Genomic DNA, 26,225 nt, shown 5'->3' with positions numbered 1-26,225 from the left:
TAAGCCTTCAAATGGAGCTTATTGGTGCCAGTGTAACTATTGAATGTCAAGATTTACTAATCAATGCAGAAATTCAAAAGAAAACAGGAAATCAAATGTCTTCTCTTAAAATTAACCCCGACTGTGACCTTAATGCGCCGGGTTTCAAACGACCTTTTAATTCCTTTGCTTTAGTAAAAAATTGACTAGCTGCTTAATTGTGACTATTTCCCTTTAATATCACTAATAAATCACATAGACTCCGTCTCCATATAATTTTTTGACTAGCTGCTTAATATTACAGAGAATTTTGTTAAAATTATCATCGATTATAATGAAGAAATTTTAAATTACATCAAAAAAGTATCTGAGCAAGAACTTTGTGGGGTCCAAAGCCGCAAAAAAAATTTCAGCATTCTCGACAATGGTTTTTCTTACAGTGAGATACGGTCTAAAAAGTAAGCATAATACAGTCTGTGGGTAGTGCATCAGTCATAATTTATTTTATCCATGATCAAAATCAAAGATGTCTGGGTTTTTTTTTCGTACATTTCAAGAGTTGACTAGTGTCAACTGTTGTCTAATAGGAGAAAACCCTGCATCGGCCTCCATATTAAATTGAAGAACAGCGTCATGATTACTGTAACTTATTTTTAAATTAAAAATCTGAGATACCGCTATAAATATATCATAATCGAAAGCTTCAACCAGATTATGTTGGTGCCGATGCAAAGAGACAATATCCTTAGGGCTGTTATAGTTCGAATTCAACTTTACTAGATCTACATATAAAATATGAAAATAGGTTAGTATCAGACACTCACTTCATATCATAGGTCAATGTCTTACTTAAAATCAATGACGGGACTCTTTTAAAATAGCCACGGTTTCTAATTATCCATCTAAAATGCTTAACTATTCCTGTATGTGGTAACAATTGTCCTTTTCGTAATACTATTAAGGCACCTTCTTTACCACCGACATAATTTTTTTCATTATATTTGTATCCGTCACCATACACATGCAACCCCACGTTGTTAGAACCAGACATGTATATTGCATAAGTATCTTCTGATGCTATTCTTGAACTCCCATGTATTAAAGTGTTGTATAAAAGACATGTTTTACTTATCACTGGTTGCAACAACTCATGCAGTTTTTCTCGAATAATAAACATTTGCGAATTTAATCTTTTTGACTTGATACTATTTTCAATTGCTTCTTGTAATAGATTATAAAACACCGGACAAAATAAGGAGCCCTTTGATGTGGCAAGCGTATCATCCATCACAAAAAAATGGTCCACCTGATATATTCCAAAGAGATTTTTGTTTGTTACTGAGGATGTCATGACTGCGGCAACATTTTGTAATGCTGGTTTCAACCCCTCCTCAATCATATTACGAATAGATACATGAATACCACATCCACATGTTTTACTAGTTTCAATCTTTTTTAAGACATCCAAATCCATGTCTATATTGACAGGTGAGAACTAAGAAAGTAAAGTTAAATAAATTCAAGACATGTAGATATCTGGCTTACAATTTCCATTAAATACTGTTTCAATTCCGTTATAGCTTTGGTGTAATTCTGGATCGAATGTTTATTACAACGTTTGCTGCAATTTTCATTGTTATATCCACATTCCTTTTTCGCTCCGTTCAATCCAATCTTTTCCCATAAATGCTTACATATACTGTCATGTATATCTTCAATCGGAATATTTATATCCTTGACTACGATGGAAGACCCTTCTTTTTCACAGGACCGAATCTGAACAACTTGGCTCAATGTGAGTTGAATGTAAGTTGTATGTAATCTAGACAAGACAAAATAAGACTTGAGAGGAAGATTTAATCCAAAAAGTTTCTCTACGATGGGCAATATTCCTATTTCTCCTGGAGTGACGATTCGCGCTTTTATAATCTTGTTTTCTGTCTGTAGTATGCCACTCCCTATTAACATTTTTTGGAAATTTTCCTTCGATCTGCAAACATTATCCATCAGAGGTCTCTCTACAGATATAAAGTACCCAGTTTCCAATTCGCTAGGAGCTCCTTTAAGGCTTTCTTGTAGCCGAGATACCACCTGATTATTAAGATACCCCAGGTATATCATCATAAAAAGACTTGTGTATTTTGGTTGATCAAGAAACACACACTGTTCAGCAGTATCTGGATTTTCAAAAAAACCTTCCAGATCATGACTAGCAAGACCTTCCTCAATCTTCAGCCCAACATCTGTCAAAGCTTTTATCATCGCTTCATATATGACTGGCTGTGAATTCAAACTGCTTTCCTGGAATATTTTTACTCTGTGTGTAATAAAACAAGATTAATTTACAAGACCCAATTTTTTTTAATGGCATTACGTTGTATTATAAATATGGTGTACTTGGTTATATCTTTTAGTCTTTGATCCAGTTATTTTTTTGGTTTTTTTGGTTTTTCTCTTTTGTCGTCTGTTATTATACTTCGGAAATAGTTTTAAGTACTCTATAAATTGACTGTCCAAGTATTCCTTCATCCTATTTAATTATTTAATCAGATCATAGATTTTCATGTGTCGTTTTAAAGATGAATGTATTGCCTATTTGTAATATATAGTACTGGACGTTGATTCAAAGACTCATGTCTAAAATAAGTGCTCAAAGGTTGCTTGTAGCTATATCAGCGAGGCTAAGTTAGATTCCAAACACTTTTTGCTCGTCTCTACAATTGAATTAGCACTACTTACGTATCAGTTATAAGCATGGTACCAGTATCAAGAAGTTGGTTCGAACATGAAACATTAACGCTTTTGAGCGATAAATCTATAGATTATGTCAGCTCTCATTATATCGGGTCATATTAGTCACGTATACGTGTCTTTTGTCTTACCTATGCTTATAATGCAGTTTGGCGTAGAACCTTCAAATTTCGACATTGATGTAATCTTTGCATCTTTCGCAGCATATCGAGATATTATAATTGGTGGTTTTTTGATAATCGATAAATATATTTCAGATATTACTAGATCTCTATGTCCAACAACTATATCCTGTTGATATAGATATGATGGCCCATAAGGTGCTGGCGAAACAAAGGTTTGGTATTCAAAAAATGTTTTCGACAGCATTAACCATCCATGCACCATCTTTGACTCTAAGCCATAATTCGTCTTGAATCCGCAGCTTTTTTTTATAACATACCCCGACCAAGTTGTCCTTGATATGGATAAACGTTTCTTATAGACCATGCCTTCTAATAAAAGTTCCAACTTGGATGAAAGCTCTTTTTCTATTGATTGCAGCAAGTCCTTGTGAATATCACCCATAGTCATTGACTGTATACTTTTGATTTTAGCATCGCTTACGTTCCACTCATTAGCAAAGTTTTCAAACGGTTTTGAAGTATACAATTGAGTATGTTTTTCTGTATCTTCAACTATTTCCGTATTAGATACAAACTACAACAAATGTCAAACGGTTTAAAAAACCACTCGCGGTCACATGTTAAATAAATCCCTCTACCTCTTGTTTGTAATATTGGACTTTCAATAGATGCATTATGTTTTTTGTTTCTGCTAATTCAATGTCAAATCCTCTTGTTTGAAGGCAGCGTTGAATGCTATTTTCTATGTTAATATTAAAGGGAATACTGAAAGAAAGTGATTTAAGTAATGTCGAAGTATACTCGGTTGAGATTACTGCATAAATTGGGTAATGAATAGAAAATAAATCCAAGGTAACAGATAGTTTTTCCGATGTAAAGTACAAGGTGTATAATATGTACTCTCTGCCATTTTCAAACTTGGGAGCTACCGCAAACATGATCTCACGTGGCCTTTTCATAAACTGTACCAGCGCTTCAAGTTCGGTAAAAAACAATAATCTTTTTTCATCATCACCTTCAGCGATAAGTCCCGCCTGAACAAATAGTGGGCGAATCAGTTCTTTTTGTATATCATTTCCCCAGCTTGTTGGAATGACCATAGAAAAATGATGACGTAAAGGGGTGTCACTATCAATATCTCTATTTACTTCTTTTATTGATCCCCTCAAAAACACTACCATTGCATGCATTAGGTAATCGTCATTTTTGTCATGTTTAAAGTTGCCGTTGCTGTGATCCCCCCTCAGGTAGATATTATTTAGCTCCCAAAAAACATTTTCTACGTATATCATATTCGGGTCTTTTTCTTCTGCCGAATCTTCCTGATTTTTGTTGATGCCCCATTCCAATATTTTTTTGTCAGCGATATTGTACATTATAGACGGTATTTTCCTATATATGCAGTCAGATAGCGGTTCTATTATGTTACTTAAGCCTTTTATACATGAGAAGATCGGTATACGATTTCATATCCGTAACGAGAGCCCATCCGATGAACAAAATTTTGTTTTCGAAATCTTTATAAATTAGTCACATCATTCAGTTATAAAAAATTGTCACTTACAAATATTGATAGAATACGTATGCTGAGAGAAATCGTAGGTCTCCTCCATTGTTTAAATGGAAAAAAGATAGAAAAGAGACCAGTAAGCAAAAAAAAAAAAAAAAAAAAAAAAAAATTATATAACCCTAGTACCAAAGAGATGTTTAACAAGGCGAAGTATTAGTGCGACTCTAGTGACCCTCCATGGAAACACAATGATTTTTTGGTCATTATCGTTCGGTTTAGTTTTTAAAATGTGAAATAAATCATCAGCTGACAATATGCTTCGATCATTATCTTACATGTCACAAGTGTAATTCGAAAGTGTTAAAATTAAATAATTTGGCGTCACATTTTTAACAACACACTCATTTTTACAGCTCAATTTATAGATGATTTTTTAGTCAAAGTATCATGACTCGATTCTTATCAATAGGAAATGCCATACTAAAGAAGCACTGTGTGGTAATCTTGTATGAATTCGGTAGCATAAAAGTATTAAGCAAGGAAAAGTCGATTATGTGTTATGTTAATTTTTTTTTTGGGAAATTAGGTTTCTAAAAGTAAAAAAAAAAAAAAAAAAAAAAAAAAAAAAAAAAAAAAAAAAAAAAAAAAAAAAAAAAAAAGGAATGCGAGCAATTTGTTTTTGACGTCTATGTAAAGATCCACTAAGGGCTGAGAGTTTTAGTCAGTCTTTGCGCGCACTTCCGGTTTTTTGCATTGTACACAATTTTGCGCGTATTTTACACATTTAGCTAATAGACTCCCATTCGAAACGATGAGTTAAAATAGTGACAAGAGCACTCACTTCTATTGCGCTTATTATTTACTAATCTAATAGATAGCACTCGTGTTTCATGTAAAGAAGAATACCAGTTCACTAAATGATATCAAACATTTACAAAGACATACAGATATGTTCAACATCAGTGACATTTCATGTTAATTGCAAGAGTCCTTCATTTTACAACAGGCACTGATCTTTCTTTATGCAAATGGAGCGTCTGCTTAATATGGAAGGTGCATAAAAATAAGACAAAACGGTGACACTCGGAATATCAAAACTATGCGTTTTCAAGAGCGAACATGTCAAACATATTATTACGAATGGGTACAAAATTAGATGTTTTTTTGCGGTGCACCATTAGTTTTCTGCTAATTATAAATGGATTAGGTCTGACAGAGGATTACAACGAAACCCGACAGAATTGTCAAATCTTCTATATAACCAATAACAAAGGTTACAAAAGGACACTCTTGCATAAATTTTAAAGACGTGATGCATCCATCTAGACTTGATCACGGCGTAGCCAAATAGAATAAATTATTGGACTACCGTTGAGCAGTTTTAATAGGAATGAGCATACTTTCTCATTGTTTTCCTTGATATTAAAAAGAGTAAAAATGTAGTGGTAAAAGTGTGTTGACATTGTGTCTTTATTATTCTATACCATGATGCACTTATTTGAAAAAAATAAAATTGGGTCCATTGATGATATACACATCTTTTTTTAAAGAACATGCCAAATACAATGGATCAACTAGCATTTTTTTTTTTTTTGGTTACCGATATACAGCCATCAAGCATATGTTTATGGGGGATATCTTTCGTGTCGTTAAAACAAGTATGTCATTTTCTCAACAAAGGGGATGTTTTATTAATCTTATGAACCTAACCGGACACATGTTACCAAACCCCATGAAAGGTGTTCATCTCCTCCTCTGCACTTGTATTAAAAAAGTAGATGACAAATGTAAACGTGTAAAAAAAAGTACGGAGGAGATGAAATTAAAAACCAATCATAAAACTTATGAAACCCTGATCAAAGCGGCCCTGAAGTCTTGTGTAATAGAAAACGGAAATTACCTTTCTTGATAGTATACACTTTGAGCTTACAAAGCCTAAAAAAAAAAAAAAAAAAAAAAAAAAACTGGCTTTTAAATATGTCACACGAATTAAGATAAAGCGTCTTTTGGTTTTCTATTGTTCACAAGAGTCTAAACTAAACGTGTGCAAGATGACATTACGCAACATGTAATAATTGCCAAGCGATGTGTTACAATAGAAGTGGATCTAAAAAGCTATTACAGCTAAAACAAGTTCACGAGTATAAATGTGTTGGTACGACACGAAAATGGCGGGACATTACACAGAAATACATGTGCTACGTATGGTACATTCCTTATGGCCGGTGTAAAAATATACTATGGTTAAAAACCTAGACTTCCCCCCTTTACAAAAGGGCGTGTGACTTTATGCGCGTTTTGGTAACCTGAAAAAAAAAAAGAAAAGCAAAGCCATCAAGTCCGTGACCTCCCCTTTCTCCTACATCCTTTTATGATCTCGTGTGTGTAATGGTTGCTAGTCTAGATAATGACGAGCTTTTTGTGAAATGGCTTGGTTTTCACTCAAAAAGCCCAACAAAAAATATATGAAATAGCCCTTTTTTATCTACAGGGTAACTGTTTCAAATCATGTAGAGTTTAAAACAGATTTTCAGCAGCAACAACAACAACAACAACAATACCTTTTATGATAGCGTTACAAATATCAAAAATCACTTTCTATTAGGCCTCTTTTTTTTTGTTATATATAGATGGAATTATTTATATACGGGCTTATAGACATCTTTTCAGCGGATATGCAACTCCCCGTCGTCGTGTAATGGATTTGCATTATAACTTCCCTTTTTGAATCAACATGCCGTGTGTGTAACAAACTCTTTTTTTTTGTTGGTTTTTTCCTCTTTCTTATGCATTCACTGCTATCAACACTGAGGCAGTAGATGCAGAAACGGAATGATTTAGAAAAATGATCTCTTGGGTCCATGTAAGGGCTATGTGACAATAAAAAAAAGAAAAACCTTCTATATGACTCTAATGCATTGTATGAGTAATGTTATATACACCCAGAAAACGTGGAGATTCATAAAAAAAAAGGATCGAAGAAAGTGGCGTATATGTATAATTTTTTTTTTTTAGTATAAATAGCCAAACAAATAAAAAAAAAGGGAACGATAACCCCCTCTTTTTTTTCTATTTTTCTTTCGTTCTCTCTCTCTCTATCTCTCTACTTCTTACAATAAAAATGCTAGGTCCTTCACCTGTAGTCAAAGTAAATAATTAATAAAAATCACGGTATTCAGCGCGATACCTAACCATTCTTTAATAGAAACAACCAGAAGCTCATAGTCCTGTCCAATCACTTGTAGATATGGTTAAAGAAAACATGAGTCCCGATGATCTTCTCAAGAGTTTCAAGGCCATCACTGACAACATTAAAAAGACAGAGCGTGCTGGTCCTGCTGCTTCCTCTGCGGCTGCTCCTACCCTCAAATCCTCCAGCAAAAAAACAGATGCTGTTGCTCCCAGTCCATCCAGTCAACCTACCGGCTCCAAATGGTCCATCGATGCACTTTCCAAGAACATTCGTTCTGCTTTTAACATCAACCCTACCACAACCGGTGCCATCAAGGATATCATTGGTTTACCCATCAAGCATCAACTCACCTTATTAAACGCCATTTCTGAAAGGTAAGATCTTTTTTTAAAAAAAGTGACATTATCTGTTTGTCATGCGGACTCAAACTCAACGGAATTAGATTGCTGAGTAAAAATGCACCCCAAAATGACCGTAACAACACTTTTGAATCTGTCATGAATATTTTGGGTAATTTGGGACCTGAAGATAGTGATTTGATTTATTTGGTTACTCAGCCATTGATTGCCAATTTCTACGTATGTCTCTTTTTTTTTTTTTTTTTAAAAAAAACAAACTATTTTTAAAACTACGCCCACCTTAACACTGCTATTTTTTTTTAATAGGATGATATTCCTAAGCCTTACAATAACTATGTGGGTAATCAATTCCGTACTGCTGATGGTAGTTTTAACAGTCTCATCTACCCTGAAGTGGTAAGTTTTTTTTAAAAAAAAGAGAGAGAGAGAGAAAGGAGTGTGTCACCTAAACAAAAAAGAAATGATAGGGTAAAGCAGGATCTACGTATACACGTTCAGTCACCAGTGTATCAGAGAACAATACCAACCTTCCTTCACCCAAAGTAGTATTTGATCGATTATTAAAACGTCCCGATGGTCAATTCACACCCAACAAGGGTGGAATTAATATGATGTTGCTGTATTTAGCGATTATTATCACGCATGATTTGTTTTACACTGATTCCAAAGATCCTACTCGTAATTTAACCACCAGTTATCTCGACCTGTAAAGTATTACCCCCAAACCTGTGTAAATTGTGTGTAACATTAACACTTTTTTTTTAATATATTCAAGGTCTTCATTGTATGGTTACAATCGTGCAGATCAAGAATCCGTTCGACAAATGAAGGATGGTTTATTAAAGAATGATCAATGGTTTGATAAGCGACTTGTGATCCAACCTGCCGGTGTCGCGGGTCTGATCATCATTTTCTCACGTAACCACAATTACATTGCTAAAAAGCTTTTGGAGATCAATGAAAATGAGCGTTTCTCGTACGGTCCTGGTAAGCGTCTGGCTACGGTGGAAGAACAAGATGAAAAATTATTCCAGACGGCTCGTTTGATTAACAATGGATGTTACGCCAATATTATCATTCATGATTATATTCGTACCATTATCGGTACCAGTGCTGATTCTGATTTTGTCTTGGACCCATTTGCCACGCCCAGCAATCCCATCTATGGTAACGCCGTATCGATCGAATTCAACGCCATCTATCGTTGGCATGCAGGTATCGGTCAGGAGGATTCAGCTTGGATTGCACAGGTCATGGATCTCTTGACGGCTCAGATGAAATCCAGTCGTGCTCAGGAGCGTCATCCTGGTCTCGATCGTTCATTGATTAACAAGACAGCACAAAACGAAAGTATCTTTGATCAATTACTCGTGGGGTTCAATGAGCATTTCGTACATGCCTCACCTGAAGAATTAGCTATGGGTTTGCCAGTAGCTTCCAGTCATCGTGATTTGGAGACAGGTAGTTTCCCTGATGCGGATATCATTCGTGTCCTGCGTGCTGGTTTCACTCAACCAGCCTCTGAAATTGGGTTAGTATATATATATATAAAGAAAAAGAGTAGTAGTAGTAGAGAATGATGAAACTAACCTACTATATAGTAATGGTCAGAATACCCCAGCTGCGTTGGAGCATGTGGAGATTGCAGGAATCCAGCAAGCGCGTATTCTAGACACGTGCTACTTTAACGATTTCCGTAAGTTCTTGCACTTGACGACGTTAGATACGTTTGAAGATTTTTCAGAAAAGGTGGAGGTGCAAGAAGCGCTCAAGGAATTATACGGAAGCCCGGATAAAGTGGAGCTGTATGCTGGATTGATGGTGGAGCGCACTAAACAAACTGGGTTAAGACTCCCGTACACAATGGGACGTGCTATTTTAAGCGATGCTGTCAACTTGCTACGTAACGGTAAAAAAAAAAAAAACTAAATTTAACATGCCACATTAAATATACAGAGAGAAAGAGAAAATACTCATCTATGATATTCTAGACCGTATTCTAACCAAGGAAATGACACCCGCTAGTTTGACAAATTGGGGCTACCAATACACGCTGGGAGACCCTAAATCGAACAACCGTATTTTCCCTTCTTTACTCACTAACCTCTTTCCAGATGTTACATCAGAGTCCGGTGGTGGGTTCACAGCGGATGAATTAAGAACGTTATTTAATACGCCCAAATAAATAAAAAATAAAAATGGGTGGGAATTAAAAAGAACCATGCAGAAAAAGAAACCCAGGGAGTAATGTTACACAAGAGGACTGACGGTTTATTGTTGGTAAATTACAACAAAATGTTGTCATGCTTCACTTGACCCAATTAGGAAGTGATTTTTTTTTTTTAATTTTTAATATTTTTTTATTTTGGTAACTATGTACAATGGGGGGGGATGTAATTTTTATAAAGAGATAAATAAGAATGGGTGGGGGGAATATATGATGAATTTTAATGTTGATAGAGTTGTTGATGATTGGCAAGATTGCCAACTGAATGAAATTTTCGATGACAAGCCTCACAACGCACAGCGGAAGAGACAAGTTTATGCTGATGCCAAGCGGTCGTCACTTTGATCTGTGAACTTGTTGCTAGTGTCATCATATTTTCTTCTAATTCATTTAATGGCCAATCCATGCTTTGATATCGTTGACTAGGTTGTATAGGAATAGAAGCAAGCATTGTGTGATATTAGAAGTAACAAAAGGTAAATAATAATAATAAAAAAAGAAAAAAAAGCACTTTGCAAACACTTGGCCCTATTTATATCATTTTCGTTTAAAAGGCGGGGAGAGGAGCTTTAAAAATTCCTTTTTGGCTTTATCGGGTTCCCCTCCTTCTCCCAATGACCCCGTGGTTGTTTCCAAACTCTTTTTGAATGATCAAAAAAAAGAGCTCCTCCCCCCAATAAATTAGAGTTTGCCATCATTCCGTTCTCCTCCACTGTACTCCCCCCCCCCTCTTTTTTTTTCTGCACGGTCATCACAAGACAAAGAATCAGTAATCGGTGTTTCAATCCTTTATTTTTTTTGTCCTAATAGCTTGTGACGTTGTTGACGACGTGTCGCGCTCATTGACTAAATTTTTTCTTTTTCTTTTTTGTTTTATTTTTATTGTTCAAACATGGTAAGTGAAAATAATAAATAAAACCACTCATGTTCTAACTGCTTTTAAAACATCCAGCAATTAACCATTAAAACACTTCAACAAAAACAATTCCATTTGGAAGTCGAAAGTTCCGACACCGTAAGTCTCTTTTTTCTTTTTTCACAGGTTGCATCTTTAAAGGAACAATGATTAATCCACTATTACAGATCCTTTCCATCAAGGAAAAGATTCAAGAAACACAAGGACACCCTGTTGCTCAACAAAAGATTATCTTTGCTGGTAAATAGTCTATAACAAACAAAGTAACTCTTCCACTAACCCTTGTTTTATCAGGTAAAATTCTTGTTGATGAAAAGTTGGTACAAGACTACAAGATAAGTGAAAAGGAATTCCTTGTCTTGATGGTATCCAAGCCCAAGGCCGCTGCCAAGTCTGTAGTCGAACCCGTCAAGGAAGCACCTGTCACCACAACTCCCGCTGCCGTACCTGCCTCCGTACCTGAGCCTGCTGCTGCCCCTTCACCTGCTGCTGCTTCTTCACCTGCTGTTGCTGCTGCTGCCCCTGTCGCACCCGCTACACCTGCCACCACCAACACAAATACCACACCCACTACTGAAACTGACTCTCAATTAGGTAACTATATACACATAAAAAAAAAAAAAAATTCATGCAGTAACTAAAACACGAAAAAAAAAGTGACGGGAACTCAGCTTGATGGCGTGATTCAAAATATGATGGAGATGGGATTTGAGCGTGAACAATGTGTCCGTGCTCTTCGTGCTAGTTTCAACAACCCTGACAGAGCTGTTGAATACCTCTTTAACGTGAGTATATATAAAATATGAAATACGAACGAAAAGAGGACAAAAATATACTGAGTCATCATATATGTGTAGGGTATTCCTCAAAATATCTTGGACGAAATGAACATGAACGCACAAGCCGCTCAACAACAACAACAAGAGGGAGCACAAGACGCCACTATGACCGAAGCCACCGCAGCCGCAGCCACTTCACCTACCACCACCAACAATAATAATAATACAACATCCGACGTCAATCCCAGTAAATATTAGATGATAGGATAGTTATGGGGAAATTGATGTAACTAACCCTTACCCTCTTCTTTTTTTTTATTATTATTATTAGACGCACCTTTGAACTTGTTTGCTGCTGCTCAACAACAAGCACAACAAGCACAACAACAAGCACAAGGTGGAGGAGGATTAGGAGGAAATCCCGATTTTGCCAATTTAAGAAACACAGCCCATTTCCAACAAATTCGACAATTGGTGCAATCCAACCCAGCCTTACTTCAACCTTTACTTCAACAGTTGGGTCAATCAAACCCTGAATTGTTGCGATCGATTAATGCTGATCCCAATGGATTTTTACAGGCTTTATTAGAGGGTGCAGATGAAGATGAGGCTCCTCCTGGATCTTCCATGGTTCAAGTGACCCAAGAAGAGAAGGATGCCATTGACAGAGTATGTGATAAAATCAGATATACTTTATATATATATATAAAAGAAACGGTAGACTGAATACAACATTTTTTAGTTGGTTGCTTTAGGTTTTGACAGAGGTATGGTCATTGAAGCTTATTTCGCTTGTGAAAAAGACGAAGGTAAAAAAAATAAAAAAAATAAAAAAAATTGACAGGGTTACTAACATATCTATTAAAGAATTGGCTGCAAACTACTTGTTTGAACACGGAACTGAAGACTTTGAATAAATTTTTTTCTATATCTATCTTTTTTTTTTTTTTTTTTTTTTTTTTGGGGCCCCACCAAAAACCCCCAAAAACACATATTCAATGCAACAATAAAAAAATATAATTTGACAGATTTTCGTTGGGGACGAAAAAAACAAAGAAAAAGGTCACAAAAAAAAAACTTTTTTTTTTTTTTCGGTGCGAGCGAGAGAGAGAGAGGGGGAAAGAAAAATTTAGTTTCGGTTTTTAACTTGTTTCAATTTTTTTTTTTTCTTAATGGATCAGTCAGCAGGTAAAAAAAAATAAAAAATAAAATGTACATTTGAGAGGGTTGCCATGACTAACCTATGGTTGCCATGGACTAGTTGATATCAAGAACAAGAAATTTACTGCTCCTACACCTCAAAACACTCCTATTAACACAGCTCCTATTAACTCTCAATTTAACCCTTCCATCCCGGCTATTACTGAAGAAATGGAAACTATTACCACATCTGGTAAGGACATGAAGAGAGTAAAGAAAGAAAAAATAAGACTAACACGATTGTAAAGGCGCTGCTGCTAGCAACCCTGCTCTCATGAGCATGCTCCAAGGCAAATTAGGTAACCTTATGGGTGAGCCTCTCCCTGCTGCTGTTCAACGTCGTATCAACGGTCTTAAGTATCTCCAAAGCAAGCACACTGAGCTTGAAGGCAAGTTCCAAGAAGAAGTCTTGGCCTTAGAAAAGAAATACCTCGAATTGTACCGTCCTTACTACAACAAGCGTGCCGAGGTCATTGCTGGTAAATATGAACCTACACAAGAAGAAGTGGCTATTGGTGCCAAGGTAGACGAGGACAGTGACGAAGAGGAGGAGGAAGAGGAAGAGAAAAAGGTCGAAGAAGAAAAGGATGATGAAGAAGTGACTGGTATTCCCGAGTTCTGGTTGACTGCTTTAAAGACACATCCTCAAATCAGTGAGACCATCACAGATGCCGATTGTGAGCCTCTCAGCCATCTCATTGATGTGCGTATGACCTATCTCGAAAAGCCCGGTTTCCAATTGGAGTTTGAATTCACCGAGAATGATTTCTTCACTGATAAGGTCTTGACAAAGACCTATCATTACCAAGATAACGTCAGCGGTGGTGATTACGTCTATGATCATGCTCTTGGTTGTGATATCCACTGGAAGGAAGGTAAAGATTTGACCGTTACTGTCGAAACCAAGAAACAACGTCACAAGGGAACAAACAAGACTCGTGTCGTCAAGCGCACTGTCCCCGCTGAGACCTTCTTCAACTTCTTTAGTCCCCCTGTTCTCCCCGAAGACTCTGAGGAACTCGAGGAAGAGGAGGCTGAAGGTTTAGACGCCAAGTTGGAGGCTGATTACGAAATGGGTGAGGAGTTCAAGGAGAAATTGATCCCCCACGCCGTTGATTTCTTTACCGGTAAGGCTCTTGAATACGAGGATTACGAGGAAGAGTCCGATTTTGAAGACGACTTCTTGACTGATGAAGATGTCGAGGAGGACGATGATGATGAGGATGATGATGACGAGGATGATGATGATGCTGTAAGTTCTTTTAATATCTAAGTCACCCATGATTTACTTTTACTAACCATTCCCTTTCTTAAATAGCCTGCTAACAAGGCTGAAAACGCTCCCGAGTGTAAGCAATCTTAAACCATCTTCTTTTCATCTCTCTCTCCACATTTTTTTATATATAAAATCTTTTGCAAATAACTATTTCTCTTTTTTTTTTATTGTTGTCACCCACTAGATTTTCTGTGCACGCTTTGCTTAATTTATCTTGATTTTGCATCACTATTTTTAAAAAAAAAGTTGTTAATCACGTCTTTCTTTTTCTTTTTTCTTTTTACCCTGTCAGTGAAAATAGTATGGTGCGCCAGCGAAATAATTCATAAAAAATGAAAAAAAAACAGGCCAAAGTTCTTTTGATCATCATCTTTCCTTGCTTCATTTGTGCTGAGAAGTCTTTATCGCTACGGAAGTCATCAATCACGTCAGGGAAGCTCACGGTGGCATACTCGTACCACAACCCACAGGTCAGCATCGTCCTGCTGATAGGTCAAAGTACACGTACAGAAATGAAAAAAATATGGCAGATACATCATCGGGGTTGCCCCTCTTACTGGTATCATACTCACAAGAACGGCTATAAGATTAAGCTCACGAAACATGTTTTGCAGGTACACCCTATTCAGGCGCAGTTCACCCTCTTTCGGGTCCCATCATTAGTGCTTTACCTCGGTCGGTTCAGTATAAAACGTCTTCGCCGGGTGCTACTGTACATAAACCAGGACGCATTGAAGAATCTATCAATCTTGACAGGGAAGTAATTGAACTGGCGGACAGTGAAGAAATTAAATAGACGGACAGTGAAGAAATTGAAGTGATGGACATCAATATCAGCGAGGAAGATGAAGCACATTTGGTGGTTGTGCAAGATATTAAGCAAAGACTGCATTATATCAGTGCCTTGTGCGAGGCGGTCCTTAATGAAGATAAATCACACGACAAATAAATTTATGGGTCTCACACAAGCGATTTTTTCTTTGTGTGTGTCTGCTCTACTTACTGTATTTATCACGGCCATCTTCGGATCTTTACTGTTGACAATACTTGTGATTTTATTATTTATTTTATCACGCCCCTTCTTTTTTTTTCACACTCTCACACGGGGCTCTTATTAAGTGTCAAATAATATCGAGATAGAATATGCAATAAAAAAGTTTTCCCATTTACCCCCCCCCCCCCCTCATCCTGTGATGCAAAAAAAAGAAGAAAAATAACAAGTTTTTATTTTATTCATGTAGGACTAAGGTTGCATGCACCTGGATGTTGAGCACAGTATTTCGGTTGAACAGGTTCAGCATCAATGCCACGCGCTTGTAATCGATAGACCCAATCGTAAAAGCGTTCGGATACTCTTTCCACTGTACGTCTTTCACCTTCTTCATCATAACTTCCCGACCAATAGATCTCCGCAGCAGCAGCAGATCGTGGCCATATACGACCATCCATTACGGTTGGCCCCGTCTGTTCAGACCACATGGCAACTTCCCCTCCCAGTATACTTCCCTTGTGCGTATCATTCGCTATATCCAGCATCATATCGTAACTGTAGATACGTTGCCATGTCTTGAACGGTGCACACCAAGACCCGCCAATACCTCCATAATTAAACACATCATCCGCAGTCTCTGTTTGTGCTGCACTGATGTACCGGTTATCGTTACCCACCCAACCTAAAAAAAAAACAAAAAAAATTAAAGTTCGTAATTGATCCCTTTTCTAATATTGTAAACAAAAAAAAAAAAAAAATTACTTTACCACCGTGACCACAATCGAGGTAGAAATAATCATAATTCGAGACAATCACATCATAGCCTAACGCTGTATATTTTGAAGGTGGTAATAACCATGTCTGAACAATGGTTGAGTTGCTATACCCTTGGGCTCCATCTTTAATTGAATCTTCCCAAAGAATCGGTCTCTTTTTCAAGTCACGTCTAATATAATCCAATACATGCTTTGTCCATTGAAACCATACTTCTTTGCTCGTCATATTGAATTTCATCGTATACGCTCGAAACTCATCACTTAATTCCCAACACGCCGTATTAATCTCATCACCACCTGCATGATACAATCCATCAGGAAACCGAGACGTAGCTTCCTTTAACACCGTCTCCACCAATCGAAACGTATCCCCCTTAATCGGGTTCAACTGTCCCGCCGGGGGTTCTGCTGCATAGTCCGACCAAAACTCATCTGCACACAACAGCAGCTCCGGATGCGACGCTGCAATCGAAGCCGTATGCGCTGGCATATCCAATTCCAAAATCACTCGAATACCACGTGTCTCTGCAAACCCCAACACCTTTTCCACATCCTTCGGCTGATACACTTCCTCTGTCGAATACGCTCCCTTTTGTGAAAGCTCCGGTAAAGAATTCATATACATTGGCCATGATTGTGAATCCGTAGCATGCCAATGGAGCACGTTCATTTTATTGTACGCAAGCGCCTCCAAAAGATGAAGAATAGATTCAACAGGGTAGAAATTACGCGCTGTATCGAGCAAGATACCACGATGACCGTACCGTGGCGCATCCGTGATATTCGCTGTATGAATTACCAATGTAGTTGTAGCGTTAGAAACACCCCTTGTCACCAGTTGAGATAAAGTCTCCAATGCACGTAAGCCACCCACCCATGTGTTAGCCTGGATACGAATAAACACACTAGAGGGAGATACCAAGAGTTGATAGGATTCATCCACGTGCATACCCAAAGAAACCGTATTATTTGCCACTTGAAATTGAACACCGCTGATTTCTTGTAATGTAGCTTGAACAGTAGCATTTGTGCTTTTTTGAACAGGTACCCATCGTTCTTGTTGAATTAGCGTCAAGTAACGCGTAGCGGCAGATTGAAGATGCGGGTTTTGGATACCTCGCATTTGAAACTTGGTTGGGTCTGAAAGAAATAGGGACGTCGTACCAAACCACTCTACATGTTGAGGAATTGGGAATAGAAACGTCTTTCCTTCGATACTACTACACAGTAATATAATAACAAAGAGTATAAATAACATGGCTGTATAATGTAAGAGGAAGGATGTCGTAGAGAGAGAGAGGGTGCTGTTTTTATACACTTGAAATTTTGTTTATTGCTTATGGATCATCTCGTTTAGCTAATAATTAATGTGTTATGTAATGAAAACGCCCTTGTTTAAAGATCGACCTCTCTGCCTTTTTTTTTTTTTTTTTTTTGTCAACTCACATGTCATTGTTTTTTTTCGTAACAAATCAAAGGGTTTTATTTGTTATTGCATGAAAAGGTCATGCGGACCTCATTAGAAAAACTATTTTGTTCCAATTTTTTCTGATTGTACACACACATGAGACCTCCCAGAAACTAAAAAAATTTCTGCTTCGCTAAGCAGTGTTGTCAAGATTGTTGTATGGTGTGGTTGAAATTTAAACAGTTGTTTTTATTATAGTAGGACGCTCTTTTTTTTTTACATACATTTTGAGGTTTCATCTCCATCTTTTCATCGGGAGAGGGGACACTACCATGGGCTGCAGTTGGTACCCTTTACTACTAGCTTCGTAATTAAAATTTAAATGGGCGTATATATAGCTGTATAAATTCTGGTTGATGTTGTTGACTACGAAAATAAACAAACAAATATATGAATGGGGGGGGGGAGCAAAACAATGAATGATATTACGCATTTACACTTGGTGTAATTTTATAACCATCTTAAAATATTAGTATAAAGCCGGAAAAAAAAATTACTCAATTTTGTCTCTCTCTATAAACTTGACATTCACAGTAACATATTAAATCTTCGAATTGAGCCTAACTGAACTAATGACCCGTTCTGTGCAAAAATTATTAAAACGATTCTATTTAGTATATCTGTAAAGAATATTCCTTGTGCTACTAGGAGTCATCGGATCGGGCCACACTTCCTCATATGATGTGGCTATTTGGCAAATTTTTTCAACGATATGAATTAAAGTATGATGGCCAGCTCTTAACTTACAGAAAGGTAGCACTTGAAAATATATCCGTAATCCAAACTTTGAATCTGTGCCTTTGTTTTGTCCAATCAGAGTCTCTAATGCATTCATTTGACATTGAACGGTTTAGACTGCAGTTTCTTTTTAAAGCTCTTGTGCTCGCAAAATCATACTAAATTGTAGGTTAATAAATACTCAGAAAGTATATTGTTAGCTTCTAAAGTTCGATTAAAAAGCTTAATCATAATAGCAGACTATAGTTTTTTGTAAAAGGACTGTGTACTCATGAACTGGGCTACTTGTAACACCATGACTCAGCCTTGTTTCTTGTCATTTTTGTGCAGTTAATTTATTTTTCTAAAAAAAAAAAAATAGTTATTGGTAAATAAGGTTTCGATGTAGAAGTCTTGCATACAGGATAAACACCGAAAAATTTCTATCGCGGTCAATTTTTGATCAAATAATAACCAGCAAAAATGCGATGAATTTTTGACCGCAATCGCCGCGATGGCGGTCATTTTTTTCACCGTAATCGCGGCGATGGCGGTCAATTTTCACACTTTTTGACCGTAATCTTCGCGAATGCGATCAATTTCTTCACTTTTTGACCGTAATCTTCGCGAATGCGATCAATTTCTACACTTTTTGGCCGTATTTATCAAGAATGCGATACTATTATTGGTCGTATTTCAGCGGTATCCTTAAATTATCCCTTGCTTATCAAATTTTATACCCTTGTATTATGAACAGTTATGTGTTTATGTTATGAATAAGTTTATTAAATGTTTATAAAATAATAACGGCAAAAGGGATTATGGATTATGAGGTGAAATTACAGGTAAAATGGAAGGGTATTATACAAATAGAAAAGCTACATACCTAAAATTAAAAATATTAGTGAATGGCTTATGTAGATTACAGTGCTATTTTATTTACCTTATCCTATCGCGTGCTTTGTATTGATACGTAGGAGTATTATACGAATAGAAAAGCTACATATCTATAATTAAAATTATTAATGGGTGGCTTACACAGGTCACAATCACTTATTTATTTACCTTAGCCTAGCCTAGCGAGAGTTTTCTATGCATTATATCTATAGACTACAGTGTTAGAGTATAATACAATCAAATATAATCACTGGCTTACATTACAATTGAATGGTTACAATCAAAAAGAGCAGGTTTAGTTAGTTGCACAGAAGAATATTGAACTTACCTTCACGGATGCTAGAAGTCCACTAACTGGTTTACCTTATGTTTAGGGATGGGATGGGGGCTGGGCACCTCTATATTTACAAAAAAAAATTGTATTGTCATACACATACATCAAAGCTAAATACAAAAAAATATTGTTGGGGAAAGAAAAGAAAAGATTTTATTTCTAAGAAAAAATAGAAGATTTTTTTTATACAAAATAAAAAAAAAAATATCTGACGTGATACAAAATCTCAAACCCAGTCCATGAACCAAATCATCCGTTTTGTTTCTCTTATAAAATCATCAATAATTGTCGTAAAGAACTATTTTTTTCGACTAAATTATTCTAATAAATATTTTTTAACCTCTAAGGATAGCAAAATCAATATTTGAAGCTATTTGTTTTTTTTTCGGAGTTAAACTTAGGCGATTGCGGTCAAAATTGGATATTATCGCCAAAAATGCGATATGGTCAATTTTTGACCGCAATCATGGCGATTGCGGTCAATTTTTAATAAATCGTTCTTGAAATTTTGCGGTGAAAACCTAATTATTATGGCCTCCGTAATGCAAATGACTCTTCATAGGTATAAAACCCAAGATTCTGTACACCCAAATCATTATCTCGTTATCACTTAATAATTCGTCCCTTCCATCATGTACAATACCATCAGCAAAAAAATAAATATTGAAATGAGGTTGTGACAATGACATTGGAAATAAGGAGGAAAGATATGATATAATTTACGTGGATGTGATAATGAGAATAAAAAGTGAAATGTAACTTGGAAAATAAAGCAAGTAAAGAATTAAGACTCTATAATCCCTCATTATAAGTTGGAGAGTTTGTCCTGATAAAAATAGAGGTCCTTTTTATATTCAATTATTACTTCAAGATTATTCCTGCGCAATGTTTTGCATGGAGAACAAAAAATTAAGTAAAACCAAAAGTAACACTGTTAGAACTTGGATACCACTTTATTATGGACGAAATAAAGAAATTAATTCAAAAACGTATGATGGTCTATGAGAAAAATTATGGATATTTATATGAAGAACCTGATAGCTCTAGGGAGAATATTAAGCGCCTTATTGGATCATGATGTATAAGCTGGTGCTAGTAAATAATCAACATGTCTTTAACTTTAGCCCTTCCATACTGAGTATATAACTATTAGTAAGAGGGATCAACAGTTATACCATCAAATGACAAGAGTAACATTTGTGCTCAGGATCTATTCATATTCTATAGTCCTGGCCTATTCGATTGTATTGCTTTTTGCAAAATAAATAATTACTCGCCACAGGGTTGTGCCCTTTGTACAGACTTTAACGGTAGGATGAGAATAAGCGGGGTAATGTGTGATTCATGATTAGCTTTTACATTAGTATCCATCCTTAATGTGATGTGACAGTTAACTTTATTATTTTACCTATGATATCCTAAACACGCAGATCGAATTGACGTTTTACCCTAAACTGGGAAATGGTAGAATTGGATTTAGAAGTCAGTTACATATGAATCATAGCTTATTGTTATATACAAGGAGTTAAGTGACCCATATCCGGCACTTCTAGTGCACTACAGTTTATCCATTCAATAACAGGGTGCTTGCTTGAATTACTAAAATAAATTTATGAGAAACTAGAAAATTCAGCAGCTACTCGAATAATTTCGGAACGATTATGAAGTCTGCATCTCAGTTTGACATATGAGGAATCTGGTACTGTGTCGAACCAATAGGAATGTATTCGCAATATGGTACTAGTAATACATAGTGTATATTATGTATTATAGCTGAGTGACAAGATAAGAAGTAATTGTATTCGTGGTTTTAGGCGTCAAATACGACAGATAATGTTGTTATGCAATTGTATAATATTTACTTAAATGAAAAGCATATTGGGGATAGTTTTGAGCATAGTTAAAACAGAAGACAATTTTTTATTTGAGAGCCATGGATGTGTTTTTGAAGAAAACGGTAGTACAGATGGATCAAGAAACTGATAAAAAAAAGTTGTTTACTTCGGCATCTTCTCTTTAGGAGTTATTTTAACAAGTTAAGAATACGTGTCGTATTTGGGTACGATCCACTTAAAGAATAATTAAGCAAATCGTCTAAATAAATAAACTATGAAATTAAAACAACCTTTGATGTTGCATATCCGCATACGCTTGTATACTGCTATACAACTTCTCCTACTTCGAGTACATAATTCTATATAAAAGATTGCATGATTGGCCTAAATACGATATACGAATGACAGTTGGATACAGAATGCTATACCACTGAGTTACGATATCACCGATCGAGAAGAGAAACTTCTTAGATCAATCAAGAATTATAAGAAAGAGAAACTTAATATTAATAGTTCTCTCAATGGATTAGCTACCCAGAGAGAGAATAGAACAGCTATTAATATAAATGGTTCATTTACTTATATATTAATATAGTTATACTGCTGATAAAGAGTATAAAGAAATAGTGTATGAATTAATGGATACCTAGTGTGGTGATCCACCTACTGTTGTTACTAATCACACCATAAAACAATATTAAAATTAAATCTCACTTCATCACCTCATACATTATTACATCACAACACGAACTATTTTCTTATACATTATATCATATCCAACTACAAGCACTATTTTAGTGCTGTGTAACTTATCCATCAAACTAAATTCATAATCCGATTTCTCTTAACATATATAAATATGCAAACTGATAGTTAGAATAGAACCCTCTGAATCTTTTAATCTACTTTCACTCTTAATAAAACTTATAAGCAGTCTCAAAGTATTTTATTATTTTTCTCTTTTAAAATCTATCCTCGACTATCACATTTTTTACTTTGAATTTTGCAATGTCAAACAATAACTCTGCTGTAAACACTCCTACCTCTGCTGGTTCTCCCCTTCCTTTTGCTGGTTCTTCTCCTCTCTCTGCTATGGACAATGTTCAACCTTCTCCTGCTCCTGAACCCATGGAAGAGGATACGGATGAAATTAAATCCACTCCGGATACTGCTTCGTCTGCTTCTGGTGCTGCTCCCATAGATGTACAAGCTATTACCAAGGCTGCCCAGAAGAATTTAGTTAAGTTGGAAGAAAACTTTAATGTTGCCTATGCTGCATATCTCTCCCGTCAACTCTTGGATCCCACGGACCCTCTTACCAAATCCACCTTTGATGAGTACATCCTGGCTCTGAACTCTTTCACGGATGCTAAGGAAGCTCTCCAATCATTCCAGAAACTTAAATCACCCAAGAATACTCAGGATGATAAGAATTTCTCACGTGTTCCAAAGGATTTGCCCTTCCTCCAACTGTCTTCTGACACTCCTGAACGTCAGAATTATGACACCTATGACTCAGTATATGATTTTTGTAATCAATTTCGAACTGTGTTGAATGCCCATTCCTTGGACTTGGATCTCCACTGGAAACGTCTGTTGCCATTATGTCTAAACAAGAATGATCGAAGCTGGTTCAATGAAAACTTGGAAAAGCAAGAGATGCCATGGAAACAAGCTGAAACATTACTTCTTGATCATTTGGATACTCCATACAGAAAATTCCTATTAATGATTAACGTAAATCGATTACGTCAAGGCCCTCGTGAACCCTGTCGTGCGTATGGTGCCCGATTCCAGAAACTCCGCCGTCAAGCTGATATGAAGGATGGTGTACAATTAGTGCTCATGTTCTACTGCTCGTTGAGAGCATCAACTCGGGAGAAAGCTTCTAGTGCCATTGCTTCACAATACGGAACCAAGCTACCTAATAAATTGGAAGATATGATCCAATTGGTTGCTGCCTCTGACTCTGATTACCTTTCTTCTGGTCCTTCTGGTGACTCTTCGTTGCTGGATGCTTTTTCTACTGGTAATGACAATAAGGATAATGAGCGTTACTCCAAGAAACGCAATTCCAGTCACTTTGGCTCTAGTAAGGATTCGGCTGGATCCAAGAGACCTTTCACCTCCGGTTCCTCTGGTAAAAAACCTTGCTCCTTTTGCGGAAAGACCTGGTTTCATGGTCACCGTTGTGAGGAATTTAAGCAAGCACAAAGGAATAAGGTTTCCCGAATGGCCAAAAGGGGTGGTGAGCCTTCCTCATCTAGTGATGAAGATGAGGAGATGAATAACAATGTTTCGATGGCCCGATTAGCTCTTGATTGTAAGTCTGCAAATATGAAAGATATAACAAGAGATTTTAAAAACATTGATACTGATACTATTACCTTTCCTATTACCATTGATAATTCTATTAGAACGTTCTCCCTATTTGATTGCGGCGCAAATTTTAGTGCGGTAGACTATGAGTTCTGTAGAAAAAATAATATTAAAATAAAGTTTATAAATCATGTTAGTAAAGACCAATTAAATAAGCATAATTTTTATAATTACTTCATTCGGTCTGCGGATAAGAATACTTTTGTAAAAAGGATTGGTACTTGTGAATTAAGCGTTGGTTGTAATAATAAAACTATAAAACGTGTCTTTGAGGTTATGAATCTTGCTCCTGAAAATAACAGTTATCAATTTAGTATTGGTACTGATTGTATGTCATTATTTGGAATCGGAATTTATGGTCTTCCTACCTCGTATGATGATCATGATTCCCAAGAAGCCGTTATTGAAGCTGACAAGCGTTATAACAATACCAGTGAACTTCTTGAATCTATTGAAGCTGAAAACAAATTAAAGGAAAATTGTCCAGCCTGCCCTCCTAATGAATACAAAGAAGCGTTAGATTACATTCAACCTGCTATTAAAGCCAATCAAGCAATTCCTAAAGGTTCATTCTGCACTATACCTGAAAGTGTTGTATCCTTAGATACTCCACCTAATGTAACCGCGTATAGAAAGCCTTATCCAGTCCCTCTTAAGATGGAAAGCATTGTAGATGACCAAGTAAAGGAATGGCTCGATAACGGTATTACTAAAATTGCCCCTGCTAATACAGAATGGAATACTCCGCTAACTGTAGTCAAGAAGACTGATGCTAAAGGACAAGTAAAAGGATATCGCGTCTGTCATGATCCCAGACATATTAATTGTTTGTTAAAATCTATTGACCGTATGCCCTTACCTATTATCAGTGAGCTTCTTGAGGATTTAAAGGGTGCAACTGTCTATTCAACCTTGGATCTTAAGTCTGCTTTTAACTCGTTAAAGTTAAATCCTAAAGATGCACATAAATTAAGCTTTACTTGGCGTGGTGTTCAATATCAACCTATAGGCACTGTTTTTGGCATTCGTCATGTTAGCTCACAATTTCAGAGAACAATGAGTATCGTATTAGAAGGTTTACCTTGTGTTCGATATTTCGTTGACGATATTGTTTGTGCGAGTAAATCCATTGAAGAACATAAAGAACATTTAAATATGCTGATAAAACGATTAACTGAAGTAAACCTGAAGTTGAATCCTGATAAGTGCTGTTTCTTTCAAAAGGAAATTTATCTCTTGGGATTTCGTGTAACTCCTTCTGGTGTCAGCGTTGACAGACGTAAACTTGTAAACGTGCTGGAATTCCCTCAACCCAAAATTGGAAAAGATATCATGCGTTATTGTGGTCTCATAAATTATTTCAGATCCTTAATCCCCAATGTTTCTGCTATAATGTCTCCACTTGACTCCTTACGAAATGAAAAATCACTTGATAAATTATGGAATGATAACCATCAGAAAGCTTTTGACAATTTGAAAAAAGCGCTTATAAGCGATACTGTATTAGCCTTTCCCGACATGAATGCTCCCTTCTCTATAAGTTGTGATGCCTCTCTATCTGGTATTGGTGCAGTTTTGTATCAAGAAATTAATGGTACAAAGAAATTTATTTCATTCGTCGCAAAGAGTTTATCTAAAAGTGAGCGTAAATATTCAGCTACGAAAAGAGAATTACTCGCATTAGTATTCTCGTTAAAGAAATTTCATAAGTATGTCTACGGATCTAAATTTACCTTATACACTGATCATAAAGCTTTAACCTATCTCCATACACAAAAAATTGCCAATCTCATGATGATCTCATGGATGGATACCATCTTACAGTATGATTTTGACATCGTTCATTTGCCTGGTATATCCAATGTCTTACCCGACACGTTATCCAGACTCTTTGAGGACGATTATGCACTATCAAATGAACTGGGTGGGGATAAATTCATCATGCGAAATAGAGCAGCAATTATGGAACCATTACCTAGCGAAACCAGTGGTGAATACTTCACTCCTCCTACTCAACAAGAGCGTGACGAACTATTAAAACTTGAGCACGTTAAAGGACATTTCGGAGTCGAAGCCGTATTACATGCATTAAAACGTAAAGGCATTTTTTGGTCTAATTTAAAGAAGGATGCAAATGAGTTAATTAAGGCATGTGTTCCATGTCAACGACACAATATAGCACGAAAAGGTTACAATCCATTAAGACCTGTATTAGCTGCTCTTCCTGGTGACAGTTGGGGAATTGACTTGGCTGGTCCATTTGTAACATCTAGAAGAGGCAATCATTATCTGTTAGTCATGATAGATATAGCAACCAAATATTATGTGTTAAGAGCTATACCTGATAAGACGGCAGCGGTTGTTGCAAGTGTTGTGTTGGAAGTAATCTGCACCTTCGGCCCATTTAGAAAATTGCAAAGCGATAAGGCTACCGAATTCGTCAATAGGTGTATGTCATGCATAAAAAGCAATATTGGGTTTGACCATGCTTTGATCTCGCAGTATCATCCAAG

The 26,225-nt window shown here is 36.4% G+C and overlaps 8 protein-coding genes across 8 annotated transcripts; 3 read left to right on the top strand and 5 right to left on the bottom strand.

Annotated features, from left to right (window-relative positions):
• Positions 1 to 438: 438 nt before the first annotated feature.
• On the bottom strand, positions 439 to 2,335 carry EV154DRAFT_262152 (uncharacterized protein). The gene is made up of 3 exons (XM_051594658.1): positions 1,525 to 2,335; positions 829 to 1,474; positions 439 to 761 (listed from the first exon to the last, which is right to left on the bottom strand). Exons 1-3 carry the CDS (start codon positions 2,239 to 2,241, stop codon positions 532 to 534), a joined length of 1,593 nt encoding a protein of 530 aa, XP_051456486.1. The 5' UTR covers positions 2,242 to 2,335; the 3' UTR covers positions 439 to 531.
• A 276-nt stretch (positions 2,336 to 2,611) lies between these two features.
• EV154DRAFT_262165 (uncharacterized protein) lies at positions 2,612 to 3,389 on the bottom strand. Its single transcript, XM_051594659.1, has 2 exons — positions 2,862 to 3,389; positions 2,612 to 2,794 (listed from the first exon to the last, which is right to left on the bottom strand). Exons 1-2 carry the CDS (start codon positions 3,301 to 3,303, stop codon positions 2,715 to 2,717), a joined length of 522 nt encoding a protein of 173 aa, XP_051456485.1. The 5' UTR covers positions 3,304 to 3,389; the 3' UTR covers positions 2,612 to 2,714.
• Positions 3,062 to 4,542, bottom strand: EV154DRAFT_262111 (uncharacterized protein). Its single transcript, XM_051594657.1, has 2 exons — positions 4,420 to 4,542; positions 3,062 to 4,372 (listed from the first exon to the last, which is right to left on the bottom strand). The coding sequence occupies exon 2, from the start codon at positions 4,229 to 4,231 to the stop codon at positions 3,476 to 3,478; it is 756 nt and encodes a 251-aa protein (XP_051456484.1). The 5' UTR covers positions 4,232 to 4,372; positions 4,420 to 4,542; the 3' UTR covers positions 3,062 to 3,475.
• Positions 4,543 to 7,373: 2,831 nt separating this feature from the next.
• On the top strand, positions 7,374 to 10,233 carry EV154DRAFT_261846 (heme peroxidase). Its single transcript, XM_051594655.1, has 8 exons — positions 7,374 to 7,513; positions 7,571 to 7,932; positions 8,001 to 8,136; positions 8,224 to 8,313; positions 8,385 to 8,623; positions 8,693 to 9,448; positions 9,519 to 9,826; positions 9,909 to 10,233. Exons 1-8 carry the CDS (start codon positions 7,487 to 7,489, stop codon positions 10,100 to 10,102), a joined length of 2,112 nt encoding a protein of 703 aa, XP_051456483.1. The 5' UTR covers positions 7,374 to 7,486; the 3' UTR covers positions 10,103 to 10,233.
• Positions 10,234 to 10,262: 29 nt separating this feature from the next.
• On the bottom strand, positions 10,263 to 10,993 carry EV154DRAFT_512356 (uncharacterized protein). Its single transcript, XM_051601911.1, has 2 exons — positions 10,699 to 10,993; positions 10,263 to 10,620 (listed from the first exon to the last, which is right to left on the bottom strand). The coding sequence occupies exon 2, from the start codon at positions 10,593 to 10,595 to the stop codon at positions 10,365 to 10,367; it is 231 nt and encodes a 76-aa protein (XP_051456482.1). The 5' UTR covers positions 10,596 to 10,620; positions 10,699 to 10,993; the 3' UTR covers positions 10,263 to 10,364.
• Positions 10,994 to 12,799, top strand: EV154DRAFT_445050 (UV excision repair protein Rad23). The gene is made up of 9 exons (XM_051597076.1): positions 10,994 to 11,039; positions 11,097 to 11,159; positions 11,228 to 11,300; positions 11,355 to 11,654; positions 11,718 to 11,845; positions 11,918 to 12,086; positions 12,171 to 12,508; positions 12,582 to 12,648; positions 12,707 to 12,799. The coding sequence occupies exons 1-9, from the start codon at positions 11,037 to 11,039 to the stop codon at positions 12,754 to 12,756; spliced, it is 1,191 nt and encodes a 396-aa protein (XP_051456481.1). The 5' UTR covers positions 10,994 to 11,036; the 3' UTR covers positions 12,757 to 12,799.
• Positions 12,800 to 13,011: 212 nt separating this feature from the next.
• Positions 13,012 to 14,402, top strand: EV154DRAFT_538540 (uncharacterized protein; the record flags this gene model as incomplete). Its single annotated transcript, XM_051604284.1, has 4 exons — positions 13,012 to 13,027; positions 13,101 to 13,232; positions 13,288 to 14,291; positions 14,358 to 14,402. 4 exons carry the CDS (start codon positions 13,012 to 13,014, stop codon positions 14,400 to 14,402), a joined length of 1,197 nt encoding a protein of 398 aa, XP_051456480.1.
• A 1,088-nt stretch (positions 14,403 to 15,490) lies between these two features.
• On the bottom strand, positions 15,491 to 17,607 carry EV154DRAFT_262077 (glycoside hydrolase superfamily). The gene is made up of 3 exons (XM_051594656.1): positions 17,529 to 17,607; positions 16,074 to 17,439; positions 15,491 to 15,988 (listed from the first exon to the last, which is right to left on the bottom strand). The coding sequence occupies exons 2-3, from the start codon at positions 17,338 to 17,340 to the stop codon at positions 15,549 to 15,551; spliced, it is 1,707 nt and encodes a 568-aa protein (XP_051456479.1). The 5' UTR covers positions 17,341 to 17,439; positions 17,529 to 17,607; the 3' UTR covers positions 15,491 to 15,548.
• Positions 17,608 to 26,225: the final 8,618 nt, after the last annotated feature.

The sequence above is a fragment of the Mucor mucedo genome (assembly GCF_025094135.1).
Source record: "Mucor mucedo strain NRRL 3635 chromosome Unknown EV154scaffold_60, whole genome shotgun sequence".
NCBI lineage: Eukaryota > Fungi > Mucoromycota > Mucoromycetes > Mucorales > Mucoraceae > Mucor > Mucor mucedo.
The sequence above is the reverse complement of the archived record's forward strand: the minus strand, read 5'-3'. Positions and strand labels throughout refer to the sequence as shown.

Excerpts from the sequence above, each read along its gene's own strand:
- EV154DRAFT_445050 (XM_051597076.1), top strand. Across the intron at positions 11,655-11,717 it reads TGAAACTGACTCTCAATTAG|TGACGGGAACTCAGCTTGAT; the intron begins GTAACTATATAC and ends CGAAAAAAAAAG. Across the intron at positions 11,846-11,917 it reads CTGTTGAATACCTCTTTAAC|GGTATTCCTCAAAATATCTT; the intron begins GTGAGTATATAT and ends ATATATGTGTAG.
- EV154DRAFT_262152 (XM_051594658.1), bottom strand. The coding sequence starts at position 2,241 with ATGATAAAAGCTTTGACAGATGTTGGGCTGAAGATTGAGGAAGGTCTT. Across the intron at positions 1,475-1,524 it reads AACAGTATTTAATGGAAATT|TTCTCACCTGTCAATATAGA; the intron begins GTAAGCCAGATA and ends TTACTTTCTTAG. Across the intron at positions 762-828 it reads AGTCCCGTCATTGATTTTAA|ATCTAGTAAAGTTGAATTCG; the intron begins GTAAGACATTGA and ends TTTTATATGTAG.
- EV154DRAFT_261846 (XM_051594655.1), top strand. The coding sequence starts at position 7,487 with ATGCTAGGTCCTTCACCTGTAGTCAAA. Across the intron at positions 7,933-8,000 it reads TTAAACGCCATTTCTGAAAG|ATTGCTGAGTAAAAATGCAC; the intron begins GTAAGATCTTTT and ends CAACGGAATTAG. Across the intron at positions 9,827-9,908 it reads TGTCAACTTGCTACGTAACG|ACCGTATTCTAACCAAGGAA; the intron begins GTAAAAAAAAAA and ends ATGATATTCTAG.
- EV154DRAFT_262111 (XM_051594657.1), bottom strand. The coding sequence starts at position 4,231 with ATGTACAATATCGCTGACAAAAAAATATTGGAATGGGGCATCAACAAA.
- EV154DRAFT_262077 (XM_051594656.1), bottom strand. The coding sequence starts at position 17,340 with ATGTTATTTATACTCTTTGTTATTATATTACTGTGTAGTAGTATCGAA. Across the intron at positions 15,989-16,073 it reads CCTCGATTGTGGTCACGGTG|GTTGGGTGGGTAACGATAAC; the intron begins GTAAAGTAATTT and ends TTTTTTTTTTAG.
- EV154DRAFT_512356 (XM_051601911.1), bottom strand. The coding sequence starts at position 10,595 with ATGCTTGCTTCTATTCCTATACAACCTAGTCAACGATATCAAAGCATG.
- EV154DRAFT_262165 (XM_051594659.1), bottom strand. The coding sequence starts at position 3,303 with ATGACTATGGGTGATATTCACAAGGACTTGCTGCAATCAATAGAAAAA. Across the intron at positions 2,795-2,861 it reads AAACTGCATTATAAGCATAG|ATTTATCGCTCAAAAGCGTT; the intron begins GTAAGACAAAAG and ends CATAATCTATAG.